The 25,538-nt window shown below is 44.4% G+C and overlaps 1 protein-coding gene across 4 annotated transcripts in view; it reads right to left on the bottom strand.

Moving 5' to 3' along the window:
* The window catches only part of WAPL (WAPL cohesin release factor), a 769,297-nt gene that overhangs the window by 559,920 nt on the left and 183,839 nt on the right, over positions 1 to 25,538 (bottom strand). For all 4 annotated transcript variants that reach the window (XM_069240591.1, XM_069240593.1, XM_069240590.1 and 1 more), the window contains exon 7: positions 17,041 to 17,177. In XM_069240591.1, the coding sequence (XP_069096692.1) occupies positions 17,041 to 17,177 (137 nt within the window). The remainder of the gene's footprint in view (positions 1 to 17,040; positions 17,178 to 25,538) is intronic.

A 25,538-nucleotide genomic window follows, 5' to 3' on the forward strand; every position in this document is an offset into this window, starting at 1 on the left:
TTTATTTACATATTTACAATACTTTAGCTACAGGCTACCGGGGAGGTGGGAGGGCGCATGTGAATCTGCAGCGTCTCATGCCACGAAAAGATGTACACTGGGTAAGTGACATTTTCCGTTCGGTGGCATGTGTAGCTGCAGATACACATGCTGTGCATAGACTAACAAGCAGTAATCTCCCCAAAAAGCAGTGGTTTAGCCTGTAGGAGTTGAAGTTGTCTGAAATAATGTTCCCAATACAGCCTGTCCTACTGTGGCTTGTCGCGTTGCTAACACATCTACACAGTAATGCTTAGTAAATGTATGAGGCGTAGACCACGTGGCTGTCTTACAAATTTCTGTCATAGGTATATTCCCAAGAAAAGCCATTGTGGCGCCTTTTTACCTCGTGGAATGTGCTCTTGGTGTAATACGTAAATCTCTTTTTGCCTTAATATAGCAAGTTTGAATACATTTAACTATCCATCTGGCCTTGTTTGGATATAGGATTACCTGCATGAGGTTTTTGGAAGGATACAAACAATTCTTTTGTTTTATGAAATTGTTTTGTTCTGACAATGTAATACATTAGTGCTCTTTTTATGTCTAATGTATGCAATGCTCTTTCGGCTACTGAGTCTGGTTGTGGAAAGAAGACTGGGAGTTCCACAGTTTGGTTAGGAGGAATGGTGATATGACTTTTGGTAAGAATTTCGGATTTGTACAGAGAACCACTTTATGTTTATGTATTTGTATAAAGGGTTCTTGAATAGTAAATGATTGTATCTCACTTACTCTTCTAAGTGATGTGATAGCTATTAGAAAGGCTACTTTCCAAGTCAGATATTGCATTTCACAAGAATGCATGGGTTTGAATGGTGGGCCCATGAGTCGTGTTAATACAATATTAAGGTTCCACGAAGGTACTGGTGGTGTCCTTGGGGGTATGATTCTTTTTAGTCCCTCCATAAAGGCTTTAATGACTGGGATTCTAAAAAGCGATGTTGTATGAGTAATCTGCAGATAGGCAGATATTGCAGTGAGATGTATTTTAATGGAAGGGAATGCTAGATTAGACTTTTGTAAGTGTAATAAGTAACTTACAATGTCCTTTGTGGAGGCATGTAGAGGTTGGATCTGGTTAGTGTGGCAGTAGCAAACAAATCTTTTCCATTAGTTTGCGTAATAATGCCTTGTTGTTTGTTTTCTTGCTTGTTTAATGACCTCCATACACTCTTGTGTAAGATTTAAATGTCTGAATTTTAAGACTTCAGGAGCCAGATCGCTAGATTGAGCGATGCTGGATTCGGGTGTCTGATCTGTTGTTTGTGTTGTGTTAACAGATCTGGTATGTTTGGTACTTTTGTGAGGGGTACAACTGATAAGTCCAACAGTGTTGTGTACCACGGTTGGCGAGCCCAGGTTGGTGCAATGAGTATTAGTTTGTGTTTGTTTTGACTTAGTTTGTTGACCAGATAAGGAATGAGCGGGAGAGGGGGAAAAGTGTAAGCAAATATCCCTGACCAACTCATCCATAGTGCATTGCCTTTGGATTGAGGGTGTGGGTACCTGGACGCGAAGTTTTGGCATTTTGCGTTTTCTTTTGTTGCAAATAGGTCTATGTTTGGTGTTCCCCAGCGGTGGAAGTGATCCTGTAGGATCTGGGGATGAATTTCCCATTCGTGAGTTTGCTGGTGGTCTCGACAGATTGTCGGCTAACTGATTCTGAATGCCTGGTATGTATTGTGCTATCAGGCGAATGTGATTGTGAATTGCCCAATGCCAAATTCTTTGTGCTAAGAGACACAGTTGTGACGAGTGTGTCCCCCCCTTGTTTGTTGAGATAATACATTGTTGTCATGTTGTCGGTTTTGACAAGGATGTGTTTGTGGGCTACCAGTGGTTGAAATGCTTTTATTGCTAGAAACACCGCTGCAGTTCCAAATGATTTATGTGAAATTGTTTTTGATGATTGTCCCATTGGCCATGTATGCTGTGCTTGTTGAAGAGTGCTCCCCACCCTATCATGGAAGCATCTGTTGTGATAACAGCTTGAGGCACTGGGTCTTGGAATGGCCGCCCTTTGTTTAAATTTATAGGGTTCCACCACTGAAGCGAGAAGTGTGTTTGGCGGTCTATCAACACTAGATCTTGAAGTTGACCCTGTGCTTGTGTCCATTGTTTTGCTAGGCACTGTTACAAGGGCCTCATGTGTAACCTTGCATTTGGGACAATGGCTATGCATGAAGACATCATGCCTAGAAGTTTCATTATAAACCTTACTGGGTAGTGCTGGTTTTACTGTATGCTTGATGATACATTTTGGAATGCTTGGACCCTTTGTGGACTTGGAGTGGCAATTGCTCTTTGTGTTGAGTGTTGCTCCCAAGTATTGTTGTATTTGGGATGGTTGCAGATTTGATTTCTGGTAATTTATAGAGAACCCTAGTTTGTGTAGAGTTTCTATGACGTACTGCGTGTGAAGACATTGTTGTTGAGTGTTTGTTTTTATTAGCCAGTCGTCCAAATATGGGAATACGTGCATGTGCTGTTTCCTTATGTGAGCGGCTACTACTGGTAGGTATTTGGTGAATACTCTTGGGGCCGTTGTTATCCCGAACGGTAGCACTCTGAATTGATAGTGTATGCCTTTTATTACAAACCTTAAGTATTTTCTGGGAGATCTAATGTTGACATGCAGTCCTCCTTTTTTAGTAAGGGAACCACGTCTTGAAGTGTTACAATGTGGAAGTGGTCTGATTTGATGACGAGATTCAGTGTTCTGAGATAGGTCTTAATGTTTTGTCCTTTTTTGGAATTAGGAAATATAGTGAGTAGACGCCTGTTCCTGTCTGATGGTTGGGTACTAGCTCTATTGCTTGTTTTTGTAATAGTGGTTGCACTTCTATTTGTAATAGGTCTAAGTGTTGTTTGGACATATTGTGTGCTCTTGGTGGCACAACTGGCAGGAAATTTGTGAATTCTATGCAATAACCATGTTGGATAATTGATAGGACCCATGCGTCTGTGGTAATATGTGTCCAGTTTTGATAATATGCGGTTAGCCTCCCCCCCACTGGTGATAAGTGTTTGGGTTTTGTGACATTGAAGTCACTGTTTGGTCTGGCTTGTTTTGGTTGCCTGGAACTTTCTTTCCCCTTCCTCTTGGGAACTGTCCTCTATAGGAACCACTAAACCCTCCCCTTTGATATTATGCCTGATAGGTGGGTCGGGTTTGAGAGGTGGAAGGCTCTGGTGTTTGCTGTCGAAAACCTCCTCTGAATTGTGGTTTCCTAAAGGTGCCTCTGACTTGTGGAGAGTAGATCGCGCCCATGGCTTTGGCCGTGTCTGTGTCTTTTTTTTTTTTTACTTTTCAATAGCTGTGTCCACTTCCGGCCCAAACAATTGTTCTTGGTTAAATGGCATGTTCAACACCGCTTGTTGGATCTCTGGCTTGAATCCAGAGCTTCTTAACCATGCATGCCTGCGAATGGTTACCGCTGTGTTGATCGCTCGTGCTGCCGTGTCTGCCGAGTCTAGTGCTGATCTTATCTGGTTGTTGGATATGGCCTGTCCTTCCACAACCTGCTGGGCACGTTTCTGGTGTTCTTTGGGCAAGTGCTATATGTGTTGCATCTCGTCCCAGTGTGCCCTGTCGTAGCAAGCAAGTAGGGCTTGCGAATTAGCAATCCGCCATTGATTGGCTGCTTGTGCTGCCACTTGTTTGCCCGCAGCGTCAAACTTTCTGCTCTCTTTGTCAGGCGGTGGAGCGTCTCCTGACGATTGAGAGTTTGCTCTCTTTCTTGCTGCTCCTACAACCACTGAGTCCGGTGTAAGTTGTTGTGTTATGAACACAGGATCCGTTGGGGGAGGCTTGTACTTCTTCTCAACCCTAGGCGTGATAGCCCTTCCATTAACTGGCTCCTGTAATACTTGTTTTGCGTGTCTGAGCATACCCGGGAGCATTGGCAGACTCTTGATAGGAAGCGTGGGTGGATGCTAAGGTGTTACACAGGAAATCATCCTCTATTGGCTCTCAGTGCATTGCTACGTTGTGGAACGGAGCTGCCCTGGATAGTACCTGCATATATGCAGTACTGTCCTCTGGAGGTGACGGCCTTGTTGGATAACAATCCGGACTGTTATCAGATACTGGTGCATCATGTAAGTTCCATGCATCAGCATCATCCTGTGTCATCCCTGTATGTGTGGGTGACTGCACTGGAGGTGTTCCCACTGGAGACAGTTGTGGTGAGTGCGGTGGGGATGGCTGTGGTGAAAACCTTGGTGGTGGGGATTTGTCTCTAACCACCTTTGCCTTAAGCTGCATTTCTGTCTCCTGAAATGCCAGTTTCCTTTTAGACTTGATTGGAGATAGAGTTTGTAGTTTTCCAGTCTCTTTCTGGATATGCAACCTCCTTTGTGTATCGTCCGGTTCTTCCATACTTAATTCCTGCTCAAATCTATGTATTTCCTTCATTTGGCTGGAAAGTCCTTGCTCTTCTGTGTAAGAGCTTCTTTTCGGCTCCGAAGCCACTTTTTTCTGTACTGAGGTTTCAGATATAGTCTTTTTTGGTTCCGATGATATTTTTCTCATTTTGGGTGAGTCGAACTCGCTGCGTCAAGAGCGTTCGGTGCCGGAATCTCGCCCGGAGCCGGAAGTCTTCGGCAAATCCCTGGCCTTTTTCGGTGCCGATGTTTGGTCACCTTCTTTTCGATGGGTTAAGCTATGACCTGTTGGCGGTGGCATCCCCTTGGCCTTAAAGATCTTTGTGTGAGTTTTGGACGGGGCAGGTTTACTCACTGTTCGCTGCACCGTCAAGGTTCGGTCACTTTCAGATTCGTCCGATCCCTGGATGGAAATGCTTTCCTCCTCTCAGACGTCGAGTTGCTCTCTCGGTGTCGACGCCATTTTCAGTCTTCTTGCTCGTCGATCTCGTAGGGTCTTTTTTGATCGAAACGCTCCACAAGCCTCGCAAGTATCCTCCCTGTGTTCCGGTGATAAACACAGATTACAGACCAGGTGCTGGTCTGTATAGGGATTCTTCGAATGACACTTCGGACAGAAGCGGAAGGGGGTCCAGTCCATTAGTCTTCGACGATAGGTGTGGTCGGGCCGACCAGGCCCCGGTGAAGAACGGAAGCCCCGAAGGACCTCCGGGGCGCTCCTGCTGTCGGTGCCGATACAATAACACTAACCCGGTACCAAACGAGAACGATACCGTAGAATTTTCGATAATTTAGCTAACTTTCCCGATTTGAAATACGGAGCGAAGAGGAACACGTCCGAACCCGATGGCGGAAAGAAAATATAAGATGGAGTCGACGCACATGCGCAATGGAGCCGAAAGGGAGGAGTAACTCGGTCTTGTGACTCGAAAAGACTTCTCCGAAGAAAAACAACTTGTAACACTCTGAGCCCAACACTAGGATAATGCACAACATGTGTATCTGCGGCTACACATGCCACCAAACATATATATATATATGAAACAAACTATGCACACATCTTCTTATATATCATATGACTCAAATAAAATTCAGTCCCAATCCAGTCCTCAAATTCTTCTTTATTCCTTCCTGTATAAATCACTCCAGCCAAAGCCAACATGTGTTTCATCTAGGGTGTGTCGCCCCACGACTTCCTCAGGGCTTATATAGGCTGTAAACAACATATAAACATATTCTTTGAGTATAGTGTCCAAGATAATATTAAAATTTAACATTTCAGAACCACCATATGGTTTTGTGCTGTAAATTTAGTGATTTAAATGTACATTAGGTGGAGACCAGTCATTGGCACTAAATTTTATTTGAGTCATATGATATATAAGAAGATGTGTGCATACTCTTTCAGAGACAGTCTGGTTGTGGGAAAAAGAAAGCTAACAACTAACTTGGTTAAAGTGAAATGGTGAAACTACTTTTTGTAGAAATCTAGGGTTTGTCCTAAGGACTACTCTATCTCGAAGTACTTGGAAAAAGGATTCTTCTAAAGTGAAAGCCCCTAAAAAGACAACTTTTCATGAGAGAAACTGCAAGCAAGAATGCACTGGTTCAACTGGTGGACCCTTAAGTCTAGTAAGGACAATATTAAGGTGCCACACTAGAGCAGGAGGAACCCTGGGAGGAATAACCTTCTTTAAGTCCATCCATAAACGTTTTAATTACAGGAATTTGGAACAAAGAAATATGTTGTCTGTTTTGTAGGTAAGCAGCTATAGCTTCTACAGGAAATCTCGTAGATGAGTATGCTAAATTAGCTTTTTGTGAATGTAGCAGATAACAAATTTCTTTAACTGATGCTTTGAGTGGATCAATGTTTTTAGGTTGACAGTAGCATACAAAACGTTTACATTTTGCAGCATAACACCATCTAGTTGTAGGTTTACGTGCGTCTCTCAGAAAGTCCATAGGTTCAGATGGAAGTTGTAAACATCCAAAGTATGATTTCATTAGCCATATCGCAAGATTGAGTGTTTGGGGTCTGGATGTCTGATCTGACCTCGCTTTTGAGTTAAAAGGTCTGCTCTGTTAGGAAGTTTCGGATGGGGAACCACAGACAAATCCAATAGCGATGTGTACTAAGGTTGACGTGTCCATGTGGGGGCTACAAGGATCATTGTGAGTGATGTTTGTCTCAGTTTGCAAACCAGAAATGGAATAGGTGTGAGAGGTGGAAATGTGTAAGCAAATATTCCTGACCAATTCATCCTTAGGGCATATACTTTTGGACTGAGGGTGTGGATATCTGGACACAAAGTTTTGGTATTTCGAATTTTCGGCGGTGGCGAAGAGATCTATCTCTGGTGCTCCCCAAAGGTGAAAGTATTGGTGAAGTACTTGTGGGTGAAGTTCCCATTTGTGGACTTGTTGCTGCATCCTGCTTAGGTGGTTGGCAAACTGATTGTGCATTGCTGGGAGATATTCTGCCAGTAAGTGAATGTGATTTCCCACTTCTAACATGTCTGAGCTAGAAGGCACAACTGAGATGAGTGTTCCCCCCTCCCACCCAGTTTCTGCAGATAATACATAGTTGTCATGTTGTCTGTTCAGACTAGAACAACTTTGTGGGAGAGTTGTGTCAGAAATGCTTTGAGAGCTAGAAAGACTGCTAGTAGCTCCAAGTAGTTCATGTGCTAGGTCTGTTGAATGGGATCCCATCTGCCTTTTATTGTGAGGTCGTTGAGGTGAGCTCCCCAACCTATCTGTGAAGCACTGTGGTGAGAGTGATCTGAGGCACAGGATCCTGAAAGGGCCGCCCCTTTGATGGGTTGGTGTAATTCCACCATTGCAGAGAGCAGTGAGTCTACCGGTCCAACAACACTAGATCCTGAATTTGATCCTGTGCCTGAGACCATGGTTGACAAAGACAATGCTTTAGTGGTTGCATGTGTAATCTTGCAATGGGTACCATGCATGAAGCCATCATTCCCAATAAGTGTGGTTACATTGTAGTTGAGTTATGAGATTGTGAAATGCTTGAATTCTGATTAGGTTTGGGTATGTTAATCCTGATTGTGTGTTGAGAATTGCTCCTAGATATGGTTGTATCTGTGCTGGCTGCAGGTGAAATTTTAGATAATTTAGAATCTTAGATTGTGTAGGGTGTCTGATATACTGAGTAAGTTGTTGACAGATTTGAATTGTACTGGCTTTTATGAGTTTAGTTGTCCAGATATGGGAACACATGTATGTGTTGTCTTCTGAGGAATGCTGGATGTTTGGGAATGTGGGCTACACCCTCTTTGTGCCTCCTCCCTGAGGGGAGGGGGGCACATCCCTAATCCTATTGGGGGAATCCTCCAAAACAAAGATGAAGGATTTCTGAAGGCAGGGGTCACCTCAGCTCAGGGCACCTTAGGGGCTGTCCTGACTGGTGGTTGACAACTCCTTGTTTTCCTAATTATCTCCTCCAGTCTTGCTGCCAAAAGTGGGAGCAGTGGCCGGAGGGGCGGGCAACTCCACTAGCTGGGATGCCCTGGGATGCTGTAACAAAGGGGGTGAGCCTTTGAGGCTCACCGCCAGGTATTACAGTTATTGCATGGGGAGGTGTGAAGCACCTCCACCCAGTGCAGGCTTTGTTTCTGGACACAGAGTGACAAAGGCACTCTCCCCATATGGTCAGCAACTCGTCTGGTTGTGGCAGGTTGGCAGAAACTGGTCAGCCCCACACCAGAAGTCGGATTGGTATTCAGGGGGCATCTCTAAGATGCCCTCTGGGTGCATGCAATAAATTCCACACTGGCATCACTATGCATTTATTGTTCTGAGACGTTTGATACCAAACTTCCCAGATTTCAGTGTAGCCATTATGGAACTGTGGAGTTCGTGGTTGACAAACTCCCAGACCATATACTCCTATAGCTACCCTGTACTTACAATGTCTAAGGTTTTGCTTAGACACTGTAGGGGCATAGTGCTCATGCACATATGCCCTCACCCGTGGTATAGTGCACCCTGCCTCAGGGCTGTAAGCCTGCTAGAGGGGTGACTTACCTATGCCACAGGCAGTGTGAGGTTGGCTTGGCACTCTGAGAGGAGTGCCATGTCGACTTAGTCATTTTCTCCCAACCAGCACACACAAGCTGTGAGGCAGTGTGCATGTGCTGAGTGAGGGGTCCCCAGGGTGGCATAATACATGCTGCAGCTTTTTGAGACCTTCCCTGGCATCAGGGCTCTTGATACCAGTTACAAGGGACTTATCTGAGTGCCAGGGTTGTGCCAATTGTGAAAGCAAAGGTACAGTTTAGGGAAAGAACACTGGTGCTGGGGTCTGGTTAGCAGGGTCTCAGTACACTTTCTATCAAAACTTATCATCAGCAAAGGCAAAAAGTCAGGGGGTAACCATGCCAAGGAGGCATTTCCTTACACCATCTCAATGTCACCTTTGAGCAGTAACGACTGCCTCCTGTTTTAATAATTGGAGATGTTCCAGAGTAAGTTTGTGTGAACGAGGGAGAATGTTTGGTGGAGTAGAGATGAGTACTAGACAATAGTCATATTGGACAACTGTTAGAACCCACTGATCTGTAGTAATGTGCCACTGTGGGTAAAAACTTAACCGCCTTCCTCCCACGGGAAATGTATGCTCTGTGGGGATGCGTAAGAAGTCACTGTTTGGTTGAGATAGATGAACCTCTTGGAGGGGCTGATTTACCTCTTTCTTTATAGTCTGTTCCTGTGTAAGAGCCTCTAAATTAACTTTTGTTGTGTAAGTGTGGCCCTTGCTTTTGTTGAGATGTGGATGGTTCTGTGGTTGATGATTTGAAACCACCCCTAAACTGCGGCCTACTAAAAGTTCCCGAGTGGGTGTAGTATATAACGCACCCATAGCTTTAGCGGTCTCAGTCCTTTTTGAGCTTGTCTATTGCAGTATCAACTTCTGGCCCAAATAAATGTTTTTTATCAAAGGGCATATTTAATACGGCTTATATTTCTGGCTTAAAACCTGAAGCCCTTAGCCATGCATGTCTCCTAATGATGATGATGGTGGGGTTTGCTCCCCTTGCTGCTTTATCAGCTGCATCTATAGCGGATCTGATTTGGTTATTAAAAATAGCCTGTCTTCAGCTATTAGTTGTGCACTTCTCTGATACTCTGGTGGAAGATATTGCAACAAGTCTTCCATCTGATCCCAATCAGCTCTGTCGTACCTTGCTAGGAGTGCTTGAGAGTTGGCAATCCTCCAATGGTTAGCAGCTTGAGTTGCCACTCTTACCTGCTTCACCAAATTTGCAACTGTCTGGAGGAGCATACCCTGCAGACTGGCTATTGGCCCGCTTTCTTGCTGCACTGACCACTAGAGTCAGGTGGTAGTTGTGCTCTAACAAAAAACAGATCGGAGGGTGCAGGTTTATTTATTTATTTTTTCAAATCTACCCTAGGTGTAATGACTCTTGATTTTAATGGTTCTTTAAAAATATCTTCGGCATGTTTAAGCATGTCTGGAAGCATAGGGAGACACTGATACTCTTTATGAGTAGAATAAATGGGATCTGTATGTAATTGTACATTATGATATGCAGCTGCCCTGGCTATAACCCGATTGAAAGCAGTGGTATCTTCAGGAGAAGATGGGCTTGCTGGGTATAAAATCGGGATCACTGGGAAGAATGGGATCTGTGCCATATATCCAAAGGATCTACATCCTCTTGAGGATCTGATAAATCATCCCTTTGAGGTGAAACAGGGATCCTTGTGGAGAGAATTGTGTAGGTGGTGGAGAAGCAGGAAGAGAAGGAGAATGTGGTGGTGAAGGCTGCTGTGGTTTCTTGTTTCTCCTTTTAACGATTTTAGTAGGTGGAGGACCAGCGTCTAAAGTTTCTTGAAAAGTTCATTTTCTTTTGATTGTTGTAGGAGGAGAGGCTATGATCCCTCCTGTGGCCTTATGTACATGAATCTTTCACAGCTTAGCGTACATAACCTCCAATATGGGCTGTATCTCAGATGGCCCCTCAGTAGCTAGAGCATATCTACCACAGACAGGTTTCAGCTCCGAAAGCTTGGATACCGAAGGCTTGAGTCGAGCGGAAAGTCAGCCCCGAAAGCACTGTTACTTTTTTCTGCTTCGAGATGGAAGAGTCAGTTTTTCGGCTTGATATTGAAACAGGTGTGGCATGCTGTTTGCTGGGTGCCAAATGCAATTTGGTCTTTTGTTTCGGTGCCGAACCCAAGGGTTGGTCATCCGAATGTATTTTTCAGGTCCAACCATATCTCAAAGGCAGTGGAGGACCAAAGATCAATGCAGAAGTCTTTTTAATGGTCTTCGGTGGTGGGACGGGCCTGGTTTACTCACGTACTGAGCCAGTGGGATGGATTGGCTGTCGACATCAGAATCTTGATCCGAATCAGTCTGCGATGGAAACGGTTGCATTCTGTGCTACTAGTTCTTGCACGTGTTCGCCCCCGAAGATGTCAGGTGTGTGCTCAGACGACTTGGATGCCATCTCTAGTTGAACGCTTTTTAAACCCCGACAGACTTTTTGGATCGAAACGGCAGACAAGCGTAACAGTTTTCTTCTGTGATCCGGCAGAGATTGCACAGCAAACGTTGATTGGTGTAAGGAAATTTAACGTGACCACGAGCGCAAAACCAAAACCGTTCCATCAGCCTAACATTGTCCTACTGCACCCCTAAGAGCCTGTAATCGACCCCGACTACAATCGGATCGACTATAAGAGTGGAAGACACGATCGAAACTATACCGACGTTTATAGAAAGTTTAGAGAAAAGTTTAGCTAACACCGAACCAAGATATACAGGAGCGAGAGGAAGCACATCTGACCCCGACGGAGAAAAGAAAACAATCTAACAAAGGACTCGATGCCCATGCACACTATCACCGTGAGAAGAATCACTCAATACCGTGATTCAAGGAAAACTTATTTGAAGAAAAATAACTTGCAACACTCCAAGCCCAACCGTAGATGGCGGACTTACGCAAAGCACATGTGCCTACAGCTACACATGCCATTTAACATATATATGCATTATACTTACCAATAAAAAAATTTCCCACACATGTCTATCAACCATGCCTTTCCAACAACATTATCATGGTAAAGGAATAGGAGTGATAAAAATATCATTGTAAATGCATGTGTGGTAAAGACGCATACTTTGTAATGACAGCGTTGTCAAGACATGCATGATAAGTACAAACAAGGTTCAGTCCGAAGACCCTCCTGAAGTGGTACTGAGGGATGTAATATGCCAACATCCTTATTATCTTCCCAACTGTCCTCGCTGCCAGACTGTCCTTTCTAGTAAAGGTGAGTTTGCTCTATCAGTGTTCGGTTTCACTTGTCAGCTGGCAATCTTTAGCTATGTTTGAGATGAGTGTGGCTCTCAGAAATGTCTTTTCCTTTTGTGGTGTTGGTGAAGATTTCTCCACGTTTATTGAGAACCACAGCTTGTGAACTGTTCGCATGACAGTAGTTATGCTTCTTGGCACTGTGTGAACATGATCACCTTGCCTAGTCAGTCATGTATATCAGTCTAAACATGGATTCCCAGCCTTCTCAGGTGTCGCCATTACAGCAAGGCACTTTGTGAACACCGCTGGTAGATTTTATCCCAAAGGGCTAAACAGGTAGTGTAACCTGCCCACAACAAACCATAGCAATTTCTTGAACTTGTTTTCATTGGCACATGCAGGTAGGAGTCTTAGGTTTATGAGATGTATTATATGGTGTGATTGTGCAACCACACCTTTTAATACACTTACTGACCCCTCTAGAACCTGTAGGTTACTTTTGCTAAGCACAAAGGTTTGGGAGGATTCTTGCAAGGAGTATAAACACAAGCAATAGCTCGGGGTAGCACTCCAGCACACCATGCCACCTCAGTTGGGACGCACCTATATGCAAAATATTCTTGACCCTGCTTCTCATGGGAACAGCCAAGCCCAAACTGTCAAGTCAGGACAGGTTTCGTCCTACTTATGGGTTCATCAGCTGGGTAGTGTGAGGCTTTAGATCCACCAGAATAACTTCAGGATTCTTCTCAGTTTATGGCTCCAATGAAAGGTGAAAACCCTTGAGGGATTTTTCAAATTACCTCTTTAAGCCGGACTCCAGTTTGGCTTCAATTCCTCTCAGTCGAGTTTTTGGTTGGCATCCACACGTTTTTTTTCAGCACAGATATTTCTTTCTCTCATGCCTTTTTCCATCCTGTGCTATCAATCAACTTTTGGCACAGACGCCGGTTCCATGAGTTGACTGCCAATAGTCTTTCGACTTTTACCCATGAGATTATTTGTTTTGGCTTTTTCTGAGCAATGTTGGGATTAGTACCCGCAAGCAGCATTAGATTTTTAAGTCTGTCAGGCTCTACGCCGCCTTATGCATATTCTGCTCCTCCCTCAATGACTTCTTGGTCTTTTCCTTTTCAATCTGGATGACCTTTTTCCAACAGTGGAGTCTTCCCCTTGTGCTGTCAGTATCACTGAAGTTCACCTCATCTCTAGAAATACTGAGGTTCTTTAGGGATGGCTTCACATGTGCCATCGCACACTGTGCCAGCCTCTGTTCTTCCCTAGTTCAGGGTCTTCGGCTGTAATGCAGCACATTAATCACAGCTCCTGGCATTGTGGACTTTCAGCAGGCAGAGTCTGTGGAATGAGTGGCTGTCTTTTTGTGCACACCTATGGTGGCACTTCAAGACAAATCTGAAAGGCTTATGCTCCATTCCCTACTTTTAGTCTCTGCCCCTGGGGGTTGTTGTCTCTGATGTTTGGTGTTTGTCTGTGGAAATGATGTACCCCTACGCTGCACAGTAGCTTTAACAGTTGATGTTCCTTAAGTCTATTTTTCTAGAAAATCCTCAGTGAAAAACATTGACTGTCGAAGTATCTTCTGTATCTTCGCTCTGCATACAGGCCCACTGACAAAAAAAATCTGAAGATGGCGATAAGCAAACTGGCTTCTGGGGAAGGCATGTGACGTCACATTAGGGAGAACAAGTATACATCAAATGGTAGACTGAACCCAGCAAAGTACTAACCGAATAATTCAGGACTCCGCCACTAGCTGGTGGAATAATGCACAGCAAGTGAATCCTGAAAAAAAAAATTGAACTGCAAAATTTAACTATTAAGTAGGATTACAGATTAGTTTCTGAATTTCAGGCCACATAATCGCTGATGTAGTGCCAATATCAATAGCAACACATTGGTGATTAATTGGAAGGAGAAGCTGTGTAATGTCATATCATTCAGTTAAAGGGATTACTGCCCAAGTATGAGCTAAAGAAAAACTAAACACTTATTTTAGGTCACTGGGTTATTTTAATACTGTTTCAATAAATCATTTTAAACCACTGGGCAGAAAACACAGAAAACACACATCGGAGTGAACTAGTTGACTGCAAAAAAAAGTGGAGAACTGTACTGCAATATTTACATCCAAAAACATTTAACCCCTCTGGTGCTCAGGATTTATTATTAATATACATCTAAGTGTGGGGGCTGCCCTAAATGGGCATTGTACTGCCCATACCCCTGCCAAAAAGAGTCAGCGATGAGGGCAATAGCACCCGATCTGCTCCTGGGGGGGGGGGGGGGGACAATGCACACTAGGCACCAAGGATTTTTTTTCATTCATCCAGGGGCGCTGGCTGCCCAGAATGGCCATTGCAATTCCTCCCCCTCTCCAAAAAATCAGCACAGTCTTTCTGGTCCAACACCCCCTCAAGAGGAGATGGGGGGAGCTAAAACCACTAGGCACCAGGGACTTCGGTTTTCTTTGTGTAGGGGCTCCCCAGAATGTGGACGCCACCGCCCCCTCCCCCTAAAATGGGGCAAAGTCTTCCTGAACACCCCATCCTCCCCTAGAGGGGAGTGTGTGTTGGTTGTAACACCCAAACTGACCACATTACCCCCGCCCTCCCAAGCTGGGTAGAGAGACTGCTAAGCACCAGGGATCTGTTTATGGGCATGTCAGGAAGCGGCCACATATGCAAAGGTGGCTCCCCTTTTTTTTGGGTGCACATTTCTGCCACTTAAGTCCCCCTTGGAGGGGGATATCAGCAATATTTTTAGGCTCATCTGCCGCCAAGGGGGGAAGAAAACCACTAGAAAGCAGGGGAAGAAAACCTCTAGAAAGCAGGGGAAGTTTGTGTTTTAGTGTGTCTGTGAGTGTGTGAATGTTTTAGTGTGAGTGTGAATGTTTTAGTGTGTGTGTGTTTGAGAGAGACTGCGTGTGAGAGAAAAAGAGTGAAAGAGAACTGGAGTTCGTCTGACTGCGTGTACTGGCATTTGACTGGCTGTGTGTGTGCTGGAATTATGCTGGCATGTGTGTGAACTTGCGCTTGGCTGATGGTGTGCATGGACTGCCGCTTGGCTAACAGTAAGACCTGCGTGCATCCCCCTGCGTTTTCTTACCTAGCATCCCCTGCAAACCTCAAATTTAGCCAAATAGTTTTATTTTCTTCACATTTCTGTGTGGGAAAAATTGTAGGATCATTGTTCCAGCCCAATTTTCCTACCACCCAGCATTAAAAATGATGACTCACTTATGTGGGTGCCCAAAGCAGAGTCCGCCTAAAAACATAAAATGAAAAATCGAGGGGGAACCGAAGTGGCTCCAAAATGGGCAATCTACATGTTTTTGGCCCTTCCCTGTCACAGGTGCTTCGCCCACCCAAACAAGTCAGGTATCATTTTTATCAGGAGACCAAGGGAAACATTGGGTGATGGGAAATTTGTCTCAACGCAGTGATCCCACACAGAAATGTGAGGAGCGTGTGATTTTTTTCAGCTGAATTTGAGGTTTACAGTGGATTCTGGTTAAGAGAACATTGGAATATCTAGCCAAGCCACACTTTGCTGAACTCCCCCGGGTGTCTAGATTTCAGAAATGTCTGGGTTTGGTAGGTTTCCCTACATGGCTGCAGAGCCCGGGACCAATAACAAAAGGTTAGTGGAGAAATGTGAGGTGCCCTCATTGCGTTTTGCGGCGTTTCCCCATCACGGGAACTTGGCCTATCCATGCAAGTGAGGTTCCATTTTGATCGGGAGACTGGGGGAATGCTGGGTGGCAGGGAGTTTGTAGCTCCCCTCAGATTCCAGAACTTTCCATCACAGAAATGTGAGGAAAATGTGTTTAGACAAATTTTAAGGTTTGCAAAGGATTTAGTTTAACAGAACTTGGTGAGAGCCACACAAGTCACCCACATGCTGGATTCCCCTGGGTGTATGTTTTTTAAAAATGTACAGATTTGTTGGGTTTCCTTCGGTGCCAGCTGAGCTAGGTCCCAAAATCCACAGCTAGGAACACTGCAAAAAAAGGGTCAGTTTTCAGTGGAAAACGTGATGTGTCCACATTACGTTTTGGCCCATTTACTGTTGCAGACACTAGGCCTAACCACACAAGTGAGGTTCAATTTTTATTTTTATTTTTTAAGAGAGAAAGTTGGAGGAACACAGTATAGTATAACGTGTTATTTCCAATTGTCTTTCTCTGCATTTGTGCTTTCCAAATGTAAGACAGTGTGCAAAAAAGGACATTTTGAGAAAAGCCCTCTAATTCACATGCTAACATGAGTATCCACAAATTCAGAGATATGTTAATAACCATTACTCCTAAACTCCATATCTTGTGCCCATTTCAGAGATACATAGGTTTCCTTGATACCTATTTTCACACTTTATATTTTACCAAATAAATTGCTGTATACCCGGTACACAATGAAAAACCACTGCAAGGTGCAGCTCAGTTTTTGGCTCTGGGTACGTCAGGTTATTGATGACCCTACATGCCCTATATATCCACACAACCAAAGGAGTCCAGCGGACGTAAAGGTACATTGCTTTCATAAATCTGCCATAGTTAGAAAAAGTTCCAGAGGAAAAGAGACACAAATGGCTGTTTCCTTCAAATCCATTGCAATATTTTTTCATTTCAACTGTTACATTCTATAGGAAAACCTTGAAAGATCGAAACTGATCCTGGCTGAATTGAGAATTTTGTCTACTTTTCGGAAGTGTAAAGCTTTCCGTTATCCACCATTGGTTTTACACCCGTTTCTACCACTACCTGGAAAGAGGCTGACACCGCAAAAAACAGGAAAAATCTGCTGTGTCTCAGTAAAATGCCAAAACTGTTGAAAAATGTGGTTTTCTGGCTCAAGCCTGCCTGTTCCTGAAAGCTGGGAAGATGTTGATTTTAGCACTGCAGACCATTCGCTGATGCCTTTTGCAAGGAAAAAAATAAAAAGACGCTTTCATCTGCACCACTTTTTTCCCCACCTTTCCCACAAAAACCTACATTTTGCTGTATTTTTGCTAATTTCTTGGTCCCCTCCAGGGGAATCAAAAAACCATGGGTACCTTTGGAATACCCAGGATGTTTGGGGAAAATTAAACGCAAATTTGACATGGATATCAACTAACCAAAATACCAAACATTGGGATCAGCACTGGGGGGCGGAGGAGAAGGGGGAGGTGGTGGGAAGGGTTAGCTAGCAGCAAAGGGGTTGAACAAATCTGGCACCACTAAAGTATACAATACTGATAACTGAGCAGTATATAAATATATGGTAGAAGCAGTGTTACTTACCTAAGGCAACGCGTGTTTATGGGCTGCGTGCTCTTCAGTCCACTAAGTAAGTATTCAATGTCATCAGTGAACTCCTGATTTTCACCAAACTCAACAACGTCATTAAAATGCTTCACATGTTGAACAACAGTGTATAACTAAAACATAAAAAAAAATGCTTAAGGTAAGTACGAAATTTCCTAAACTGCTAATTTAATTCAGAATGATGCTAAGTATGACAATGAAACCCCAAATAAAAGGCACTACACTTTGTATCTGCTAGACAGACCTAATGCTTTTTTTGGAACATTTGAAAATATACAGTGGCGAGATGACCAAACCAGCCAAAAAGATTGCATCAAAGTGAACCAAAAGACTGCAGGTAATCCACTAAATTTTATACAAAGCATGGAGGCTAACATTATTCCAACTCCTATTTCCTAGTCATGCACAACTAATACTTCAAAGCAACAATCTGGAAATATTAACCTTCTCAATACATAACTATGGCAAACCCCTCATCTTCCTTTTTTGATTGTTGCTCATTTTCAGATAAGAAAACAAGTTACTTACCTGTAACTTCAGTTCTCCAGTATTGGTGTCTTTCAGAGATTCACATGCTTGAATCATTGCCGTCAAAGTGGGAGTCCCATGGTACATTAACTTAGAGGTACACATCATTACCATAGGCCCGAAAGGCAAAGAGTAATCTGTTTAATAACATATCCATGTCTTTTTCCTAAATGAGGACCAAGGATGACTTCTGACCAATCATGTGTCAGCACCCTCAAACTCTGTTTTCCTCTGATTTTTTAGCACAGGTGGTAATCTTTATACCTGGATATAAGAAGAGCCTCTCAGGGGAGGAGTGTGGGTAGCATGTGAATCTATAAAAGATACCAATACTGGAGAACTGGAGTTACAGGTAAGTAACTTGTTTTCTTCTCCAGTATTGGTATCTTTCATAGATTCACATGCTACCCAACCTCCTCTCCCGAGAGGCTAAACTTATATCGAGGCTAGCAAGCAGTAATTGGAATACTTGATTAATGTGTAATAGCAGATGGTGGGCTTCAGTACACAATATATCACTCATGTCTAATATAGTCATATAATAACATTAAACAAGCAATGGAAAAAAACATTGAAACATAAATAATAGAGGCTCACCTTATTGAAAGAGATGGTACAGCACTGCTTGACCAACTGCCGCATCAGTGCGTGGAGTCGATTTCAGGAAGCCAGTGATGTGTGAATGAGTGCATGCCTTTCTATGTTGCTGCCCGATGTAGGAAAGTAACCTCTTTTTGGCATGGTTAACCCCACTTTTTGTCTATTGTCTGTGTTATGACTGCTTTCACTGGGATCCTGTTAACCAGGACTCTGGTATTTGTGCGCTCTCCCTCTAAATGTGGTTGCTTAGGACTATGCACACCCAACAATTGGTATACTGGTGCCCCCATATTAGTCCTAGTATATGGTACTTAAGTACCCAGGGAATTGGGACAGCAAGGGGTCCCCATGGACTGCAGCATGTATTGTGCCACCCATGGGAGCCCATGCAAAATGTGTCTGCATGCCTGCCATTGCAGCCTGCGTGGAAAGGTGCATGCACTCTTTCACTACAGGTCACTGTCATTCACCCCTATGGTAGACCCTCCTAGCCCAGAGGGGCAGCGAGTTGGTACCTGTGTGTGAGGGCACCCACGCATGAGCAGAGGTGCCCTACGAACTTCAACTCCATTACACTGGAACTACACTGTGTGGGGAAGCCATTTTACCTGTGTACTGGACACAGATATATTATTTACCTGTGGCCAGCTACATTATGGTAACTCCGGACCTGGGCATGTTTGGTATCAAATATGTCAGAATCATACCCCAACACTGTTGCCAGTATTGTCTGTATGATTCCATGCACTCTAGGGGCTTCTTAGAGGACCCAGAGTATTGCTCCTACTAGTCTTCTGGGGGTTTTAAGGCAACCTGCGCTGCTGCCACCACTCAGACAGGTTTATGCCCTCCTCCTGCTTTACCAGCTCAAGCTGAGGAAGGCAGAACAAAGGATTTCCAGTGGGAGAGGGAGGTAACACCCTCTCTGTCCTTTGGAAACAGGTGTTACATGGCTTGAGAGGGGTAGACTCCCCAAGCCACCGGTATGCTTTGAAGGGCACATTTGCTGCTCTCCTTGCATAAACCGGTTTGCACCAGTCCAAAGACTCCCAATCTCTGCTCTGGCGTGAAACTGAACAATGGAAAGGGGAGGGATCACTGCCGTCCATCACCATCCCTGAGGTGGGGCCCAGAGCTCCTCCAGGTGGCCACTTTATTCTGCCATTTTGAATCCAAGGTGGGCAGAGGCCCCTGTGAATATCTGAGTGGCAAGGTCAGGAAGGTGACTTTACAGCTCCCTCTTGATAGGTGGTCACCCCTCTAGGTGACCAATCCCCCTTCCTGGGCTTTTTAGGGCCTCCCTCTTGGGTGAGTCCGAAGATTCAATTTGCAAGATTCCAGCAGGACTCCTCTGCATTGTTTACTTCATCTTCTGGCCACTGGGACTGTAAATGAACTGTCCAGGAACCGACAATCTGGTCCCCGTCGACCTGGTCCTGCATCCACATAAGGATGGGTAATGGCTCCTGCCACAACCGGACACTCCAACTGGATTTGATCCCCTTTCTTTGCAGGTCCTTTTCTTTAAGGATCATCCTTTGGGTACTTCCAGTCTTGTCTGGGTCTTGCACAATCCTTTTCCAAATTTCTCTGGTTGGTTCTGGGGAAATACAGGTACTTACCTCTTCTCTCCTGGTCTCTGAGGGTCACTCTGGTACTCCCCTCTTGGGGTTCCTAGTTCCTCCAACTCCCCTCTACTGATTCCACTTCCTTGGGTAGGGGACTGTCTTTCACATTACACTTTGGCATATGGATTGGCCCTCCCCTAGGGCCCTCACTATCTGCTATTGCTTTTACCAATGCCTACTGCTTTCTATGCTATTTACTGATTGCTAATGTGTATATAATACTGTGTTTACTTACCTCCAGTTGTGTATTGCCTTTACAGTATTTCTAGTATTTGTGTTACTATAATAAAGTACCTTTAATTTGCTAACACTGTGTGGTTCGTTTATGTGTTTAAGTGCTGTGTGACTACAGTGGTATTGCATCAGCTTTGCATGTCTCCTAGGTAAGTCTTGGCTGCTCATCCACAGCTACCTCTAGAGTGCCCTGGCTTCCAAGACACTGCCTACACTTCACTCATAGGGGATACCTGGAGATGGTATAAGGTGATACCACCATAGGTGCTCACCACACACCAGCTTACTACACCTGACATTCTGTCCAACACCACACCGGCAAAGAGCTGTAGATGTAGATTGCCTTGGTTGAGTATGCTCTGACCTTGTTTGACAAAGGTCCACCAGCTTTTCAGTTACGGTACTGAACTCCATTTGAAATCTGTAGGAAAGTGCCCTCTTTCTTGGCATGGTTACCCCCACTTTCTGCCTGTTGTCAGTGTGACTATGTCTACTGGGATCCTGCTAACCAGGACCCCAGTGGTTATGCTCTCCTGTAAATTTGGTAACTAACTTTTTCTTCCCACATTTGGCATACTGGTGGCCCCATGTACGTCCCTAGTATAAGGTACCCAAGGCACTGGGGTACCAGGGGATCCCTATGGGCTGCAACAAATGCTTAACACTACACTCTTATAAGCCTACTGCTAGACCACACCACCACATAATAGAGCACTAGTATTAACTAATTTTGCCGCTATCAACCTCTAAGGGGAACCCTTGGACTATGTGCACACTATCTCTCACTTTGAGATAGTATATACAGATCCAACTTCATACACCCTTTCTCTGGGAAGTCAAACTTTGTGTAGAAAGGAGTTGCTGAGCCAGACCAGGATGTCTGCAATTTATATTAATACAATCTCCATTTCACACTTTCGCTCACGGCCCGACCCAGTCAATTCTTCTAACAAAGAGGATATCACTAAGGTCCTTGCAAGCAAAGTCACAATTCTTACTCAGCAAGTGGCCAGTTTTATTTTTTAGTTGGTCCGTGGATTCACTAATAACCGGAGCAAGAACCAGGAAATCTGTCAGCACCACCACATAGGGGGCACATGTCGGAGGGAGCTCCAAACAAACAAGTGGGGGATTTTTTTCCAAATGCAAATCTAGTGCTCCACTCCTTTGTAACCGTTCCCCCACCAATTACCACAGGCCCTCACCCTGATGGCTTTTCACCTCTTAGTCTATTTTTCCCTCCTGCGCCTCTTGACAAATCAACTAAGGCAATCGAGGGCGGGGCATCCTCCACAGAAATACCATGAGCCCCAGGATTTACAAAATTTGCAGCTTGTCATAATGCTCCATCTGGTTTCCTGCGGTAGACCTCGCAAGGAACCTCCCCCTCAGGTGGTTGAATTTGGTGTCTGGAGTCCAGGCCACCCTCAATTTTAACTGGGCTAGGCCTCTCCTGTCCACCCATCCGGGAAACTGCTTTCTCAAGCAACAGCAGTTTCTCCAAGACCGGGGCCAGGCTAGCCTCGACCATCTCCTTGAACTTCATCAGTAAGTTATTTGCATCCCAACCCAGGAACTGGTTGAGACCAGTACTATCCATCAAGCCCATAGGATTAAAAAATGCTGACGGTGGCGGTTTAAATCTGCTCCCAGCTTTCTTCTGTGCCTTTTTCTTTTTCAAGGGGCCGGGACTGCTGCTCTCCAAGGGGGAAGCTGGAAGGGACACCATCAATCTTACTTTTCCTTAAGGTACCAATAAGACCATTTGCCCCCGTCTCCTAAGGGAGCAAGTTTTCAGTTATAGCTTCTTACGCGTCCTTGAATTCAGGAGCTATGCACAGAAGTAGAGAAATGTTTGATGCAGATAATGTACTTGCCAGCTATTCATCGACATGTGTGGCACTGGCTTGAGTTTGATATAGTTGACCTGTAGTAACAGCAGAAGCTCCATAAACAAGTGGTGCCTGGGCCACCTGGGAGCTATCAGTATGATCAGACACTTCTCTGATTTGATCTTTCTGAGAACCTTCAGGATTACAGTAATCGTGGTAGGAAAACGTAGGCAAAGATCCAGGACCATCTTATCAAAATTGCATTCCCCCACGATCCTGGATGTGGATGCCAGCTTACAAAGTACTAGTATCTGTTGTTCTGAGATGTTGCAAACAAGTCCAGTGCTGGTTTGCCCCACCAAGAGAATACACTGTCCAGAGTGGTCTGATGTAGCTCCCACTCATAACAGGCTGATGTTGTTCTGCTGAGACTGTTCTCCAAAGCTTGGGAACGTGCTCCGCTCAGAGTGAGGCCGTGCTTCATTGTCCAATTCCAAATCGTCTGTGCTTCCGATGATAGGGGTGGTGATATGGTACCTCCCTGCTTCTTTAAGTAAAACAAGCTTGTTGTGGGGTCTGCGAGCAAGAGGACAGAAGTGTTCTTCATTCGTGGAAGATAGGCTCGAAGAGTGAGGTAAACCAGTCATAGCTCTAGGTGGTTTATATGCAGGGCTTTCTGATGTGCGGTCCACTTTCCTTGAACTTGAAGTTCTTGCAAAAGTCCTCCCCATCCTTAAAGTGATGCATCTGTGATAACCTTATCTGGGAGCTTATAAAGTAAGGAGACGTTTGGCTAGGTTGTTCGCCACTGTCCACCAAGCTACTGCTGATATCATTCGAGGTGTAACTGTTTAAATTTTCAAAATATCTTTTTTCTTGAAACCACTGCTTGTCGAGCTCTTAATGCAATGGTCTAATTGTGGGGCGAGCGGAAGGTAGGAGGAGATCTACAGAAGATGACATACCCAGTAGCGATTTGAAAATGCGTACTGAAACGCACTTTCTTGCTTTTATTTTTAGTGTCTAAAGTTGCAGTCTCGGTTGCCTGTCCTGTGACACGTATGCTTTATCTTGCTGGGTAGCTAGAATTGCTCCTGGAAATAGGATTTGTGTTGCTAGAACAGTGGAGGATTATTGTTGGTTGACTGTGAGACCCAGGTGTTTGAAGAGTTCTAGGCAGGCTAAGGTGGTCTCTGCTGCCTGAGCTGCCGATGGCACTTTGATCAACCAGTTGTGGAGATACAGGAATACCTGGTGTCCTGAGCTTCTCAACGCAGCAGCTACCGGGGCCAGGCATTTCGTGAATATATGTGGTGCCAATATGAGGCCAAACGGAAGAACTTTGAAGTGGTAGTGAGTGTTGGCTACCACGAATCTGAGAAATTTGTGGTGTTTGGTTTGGAGAGGGATATGAAAGTATGCATCTTGCAGATCCAGGGTGGTCATAAAATCATTGTGATTCAAGAGTTTGAGAACATCTGAATGAGTGATCGCACAGATTCTTTCTTTAGTAATTTGTTTGGTTTCTGTAAATCTAAAATGGGTCTCCATTCCCCTAATTTCTTCTTGATTAGGAAACAACTGAAAATAAACCTTTCTCCTCCTCTGGTGGGTTGAGGTGTGTTAGACTTGGCATCCTTGGCGTGGTCTCCCCTAACTTTTTGCCTCTGTTTCCCAGGTTGTTGATGTGTGCTGGGCTCTGTTTTTGATACTCTTGGTACTTTACCACTGCTACTCAGTGCTAAGGTGCAAGTGCTCCTAAGTTCCTATGTGAAATGTATGTGTAATTGGCTTTCCAGGATTGCATATTTGATTTACTGCATATTTGATTTACTAGTAAGTCCCTAGTACAGTGCCCTAGAGGTGCCTAGGGCCTGTAAATCAAATGCTGTTAGCGGGCCTGCAGCACTGGTTGTGCCACCCACATTAGTAGCCATGACTCGGACCTGCCTCTGCAGTGGCTGCAGTTTTAAACTGCCAATTCGACTTGGCAAGTGTACCCACTTGCCAGGCTTAAACTTTTATTCAAAGTTCCTAACTTACCTGTGTGAAGTACCTTGCATTTTATGTGTTTACTTCAAATCTTGAACATGTGGTTCTTAAAATAAACTAAGAAAATATATTTTTCTATATAAAAACCTATTGGCCTGAAGTAAGCCTGAGTGTGTTCCTCATTTATTGCCTGTGTGTGTACAACAAATGCTTAACACTAACCTCTGATAAGTCTACTGCTCGACCACACTACCACAAAATAGTGCATTAGAATTATCTCTTTTTGCCACTATCTTACCTCTAAGGGGAACCTTTGGACTCTGTGCACACTATTTCTTACTTTGAAATAGTATATTCAGAGCAAACTTCCTACACCGTGCGACCGGATTTTCCATGCACTGTCCCTGGGCGCCAAAGTCAACCTGACACTGTGCGGATCAGAGGTGCCCCGCCCGGATATCGTCGCATCGCTCTCTTGCGAGGGAGAAAAACGACATCACCGACCCGACAAGGAAACAATGCACGGCCTCACTTGCGAATACGGAATCGACGCATCACTGACTTTTCCAACACACGCTCGCCTGTGCGGCTATATTTTTTACGCTAACCTGGTGCTTTGTATAACAGCAGTCTCACTGTTTTCTAAGGATTAAGACTCTTATTCTTTTAAAAATTCATATCTTGACTCGTATATGTTGGATTTTTGTTGTTTTGGTGTTGTTTTGTTATAAATATCCATTTTTCTAAACCTGTGTTGTGTCATATTGTAGTGTTTTCACTTAGTTACTGTGTGTGTTGGTACAAATACTTTACACATTTCTTTTGAAGTTAAGCCTGCCTGCTCGTGCCAAGCTACCAAGGGGATGAGCAGGGGTTACAGGAGGGTGATTCTCCTTTACCCTGACTAAAGTGAGGGTCCTTGCTTGGACAGGGGCTAACCTCACTGCCAACCAAAGACCCAATTTCTAACAAGTATGTGCGCAGTTGATGGTGGAGTTGTTGGTGGTTGCTGGATGAATTCCACAGAATGCTTATGGGTAACCAGGTCTAGAACCCACTTGTCTGATGTTATGCTTCGCCAACGGTGATTGTAGTTGGCGATATTCCGCCCCAGAATGAATTTGGGGGAGGTAGGGGCAGACACTCGATACAGGTCACTTAAATCTGTTTAGTTCTTCCTGTGAGAGATCTGCTTTCTTCGAGGACCTTGCTTGTGATAAGCAGACAGAGGTGGTTGTCTATATGCTTGCTGCTGGGAATACGGTTTGTATTGCTGATAAGGTTGTTGGAACCTTTGAACTACCTCTGTAGGAGGATATGTCTCTTCCTCTAGTTCCTCAGAAGGGAGCTTCCTGAACTGCAAGGTTCCTAATGACCGGACTGTTTCAGTATCCACTTTTGTCGTCATCAATGTGTTTTCCAAACATCACTTGTCCGAAGGCCAGGTCAAGTATCTTCGTCTGGACTTCTGGTCTAAAGGATGTACTTTTCAATCTTGTTTTCGTAAGACCGCAGCATCTGCTAGCTGTCGGAATCCAGTCAGCACTAGATCTGTAGTGTGATCCATGCTGTCGGAGGATGCTCTCTCTCCTTATCAAAATAATTTTCTTGCTTCTGGTCTTGTTTCATCCAGAATGAGATCTATAAAGTCTCCAATATC

Source organism: Pleurodeles waltl, chromosome 6 (genome assembly GCF_031143425.1).
Source record: "Pleurodeles waltl isolate 20211129_DDA chromosome 6, aPleWal1.hap1.20221129, whole genome shotgun sequence".
In the NCBI taxonomy this organism is placed as follows: Eukaryota; Metazoa; Chordata; class Amphibia; order Caudata; family Salamandridae; genus Pleurodeles; species Pleurodeles waltl.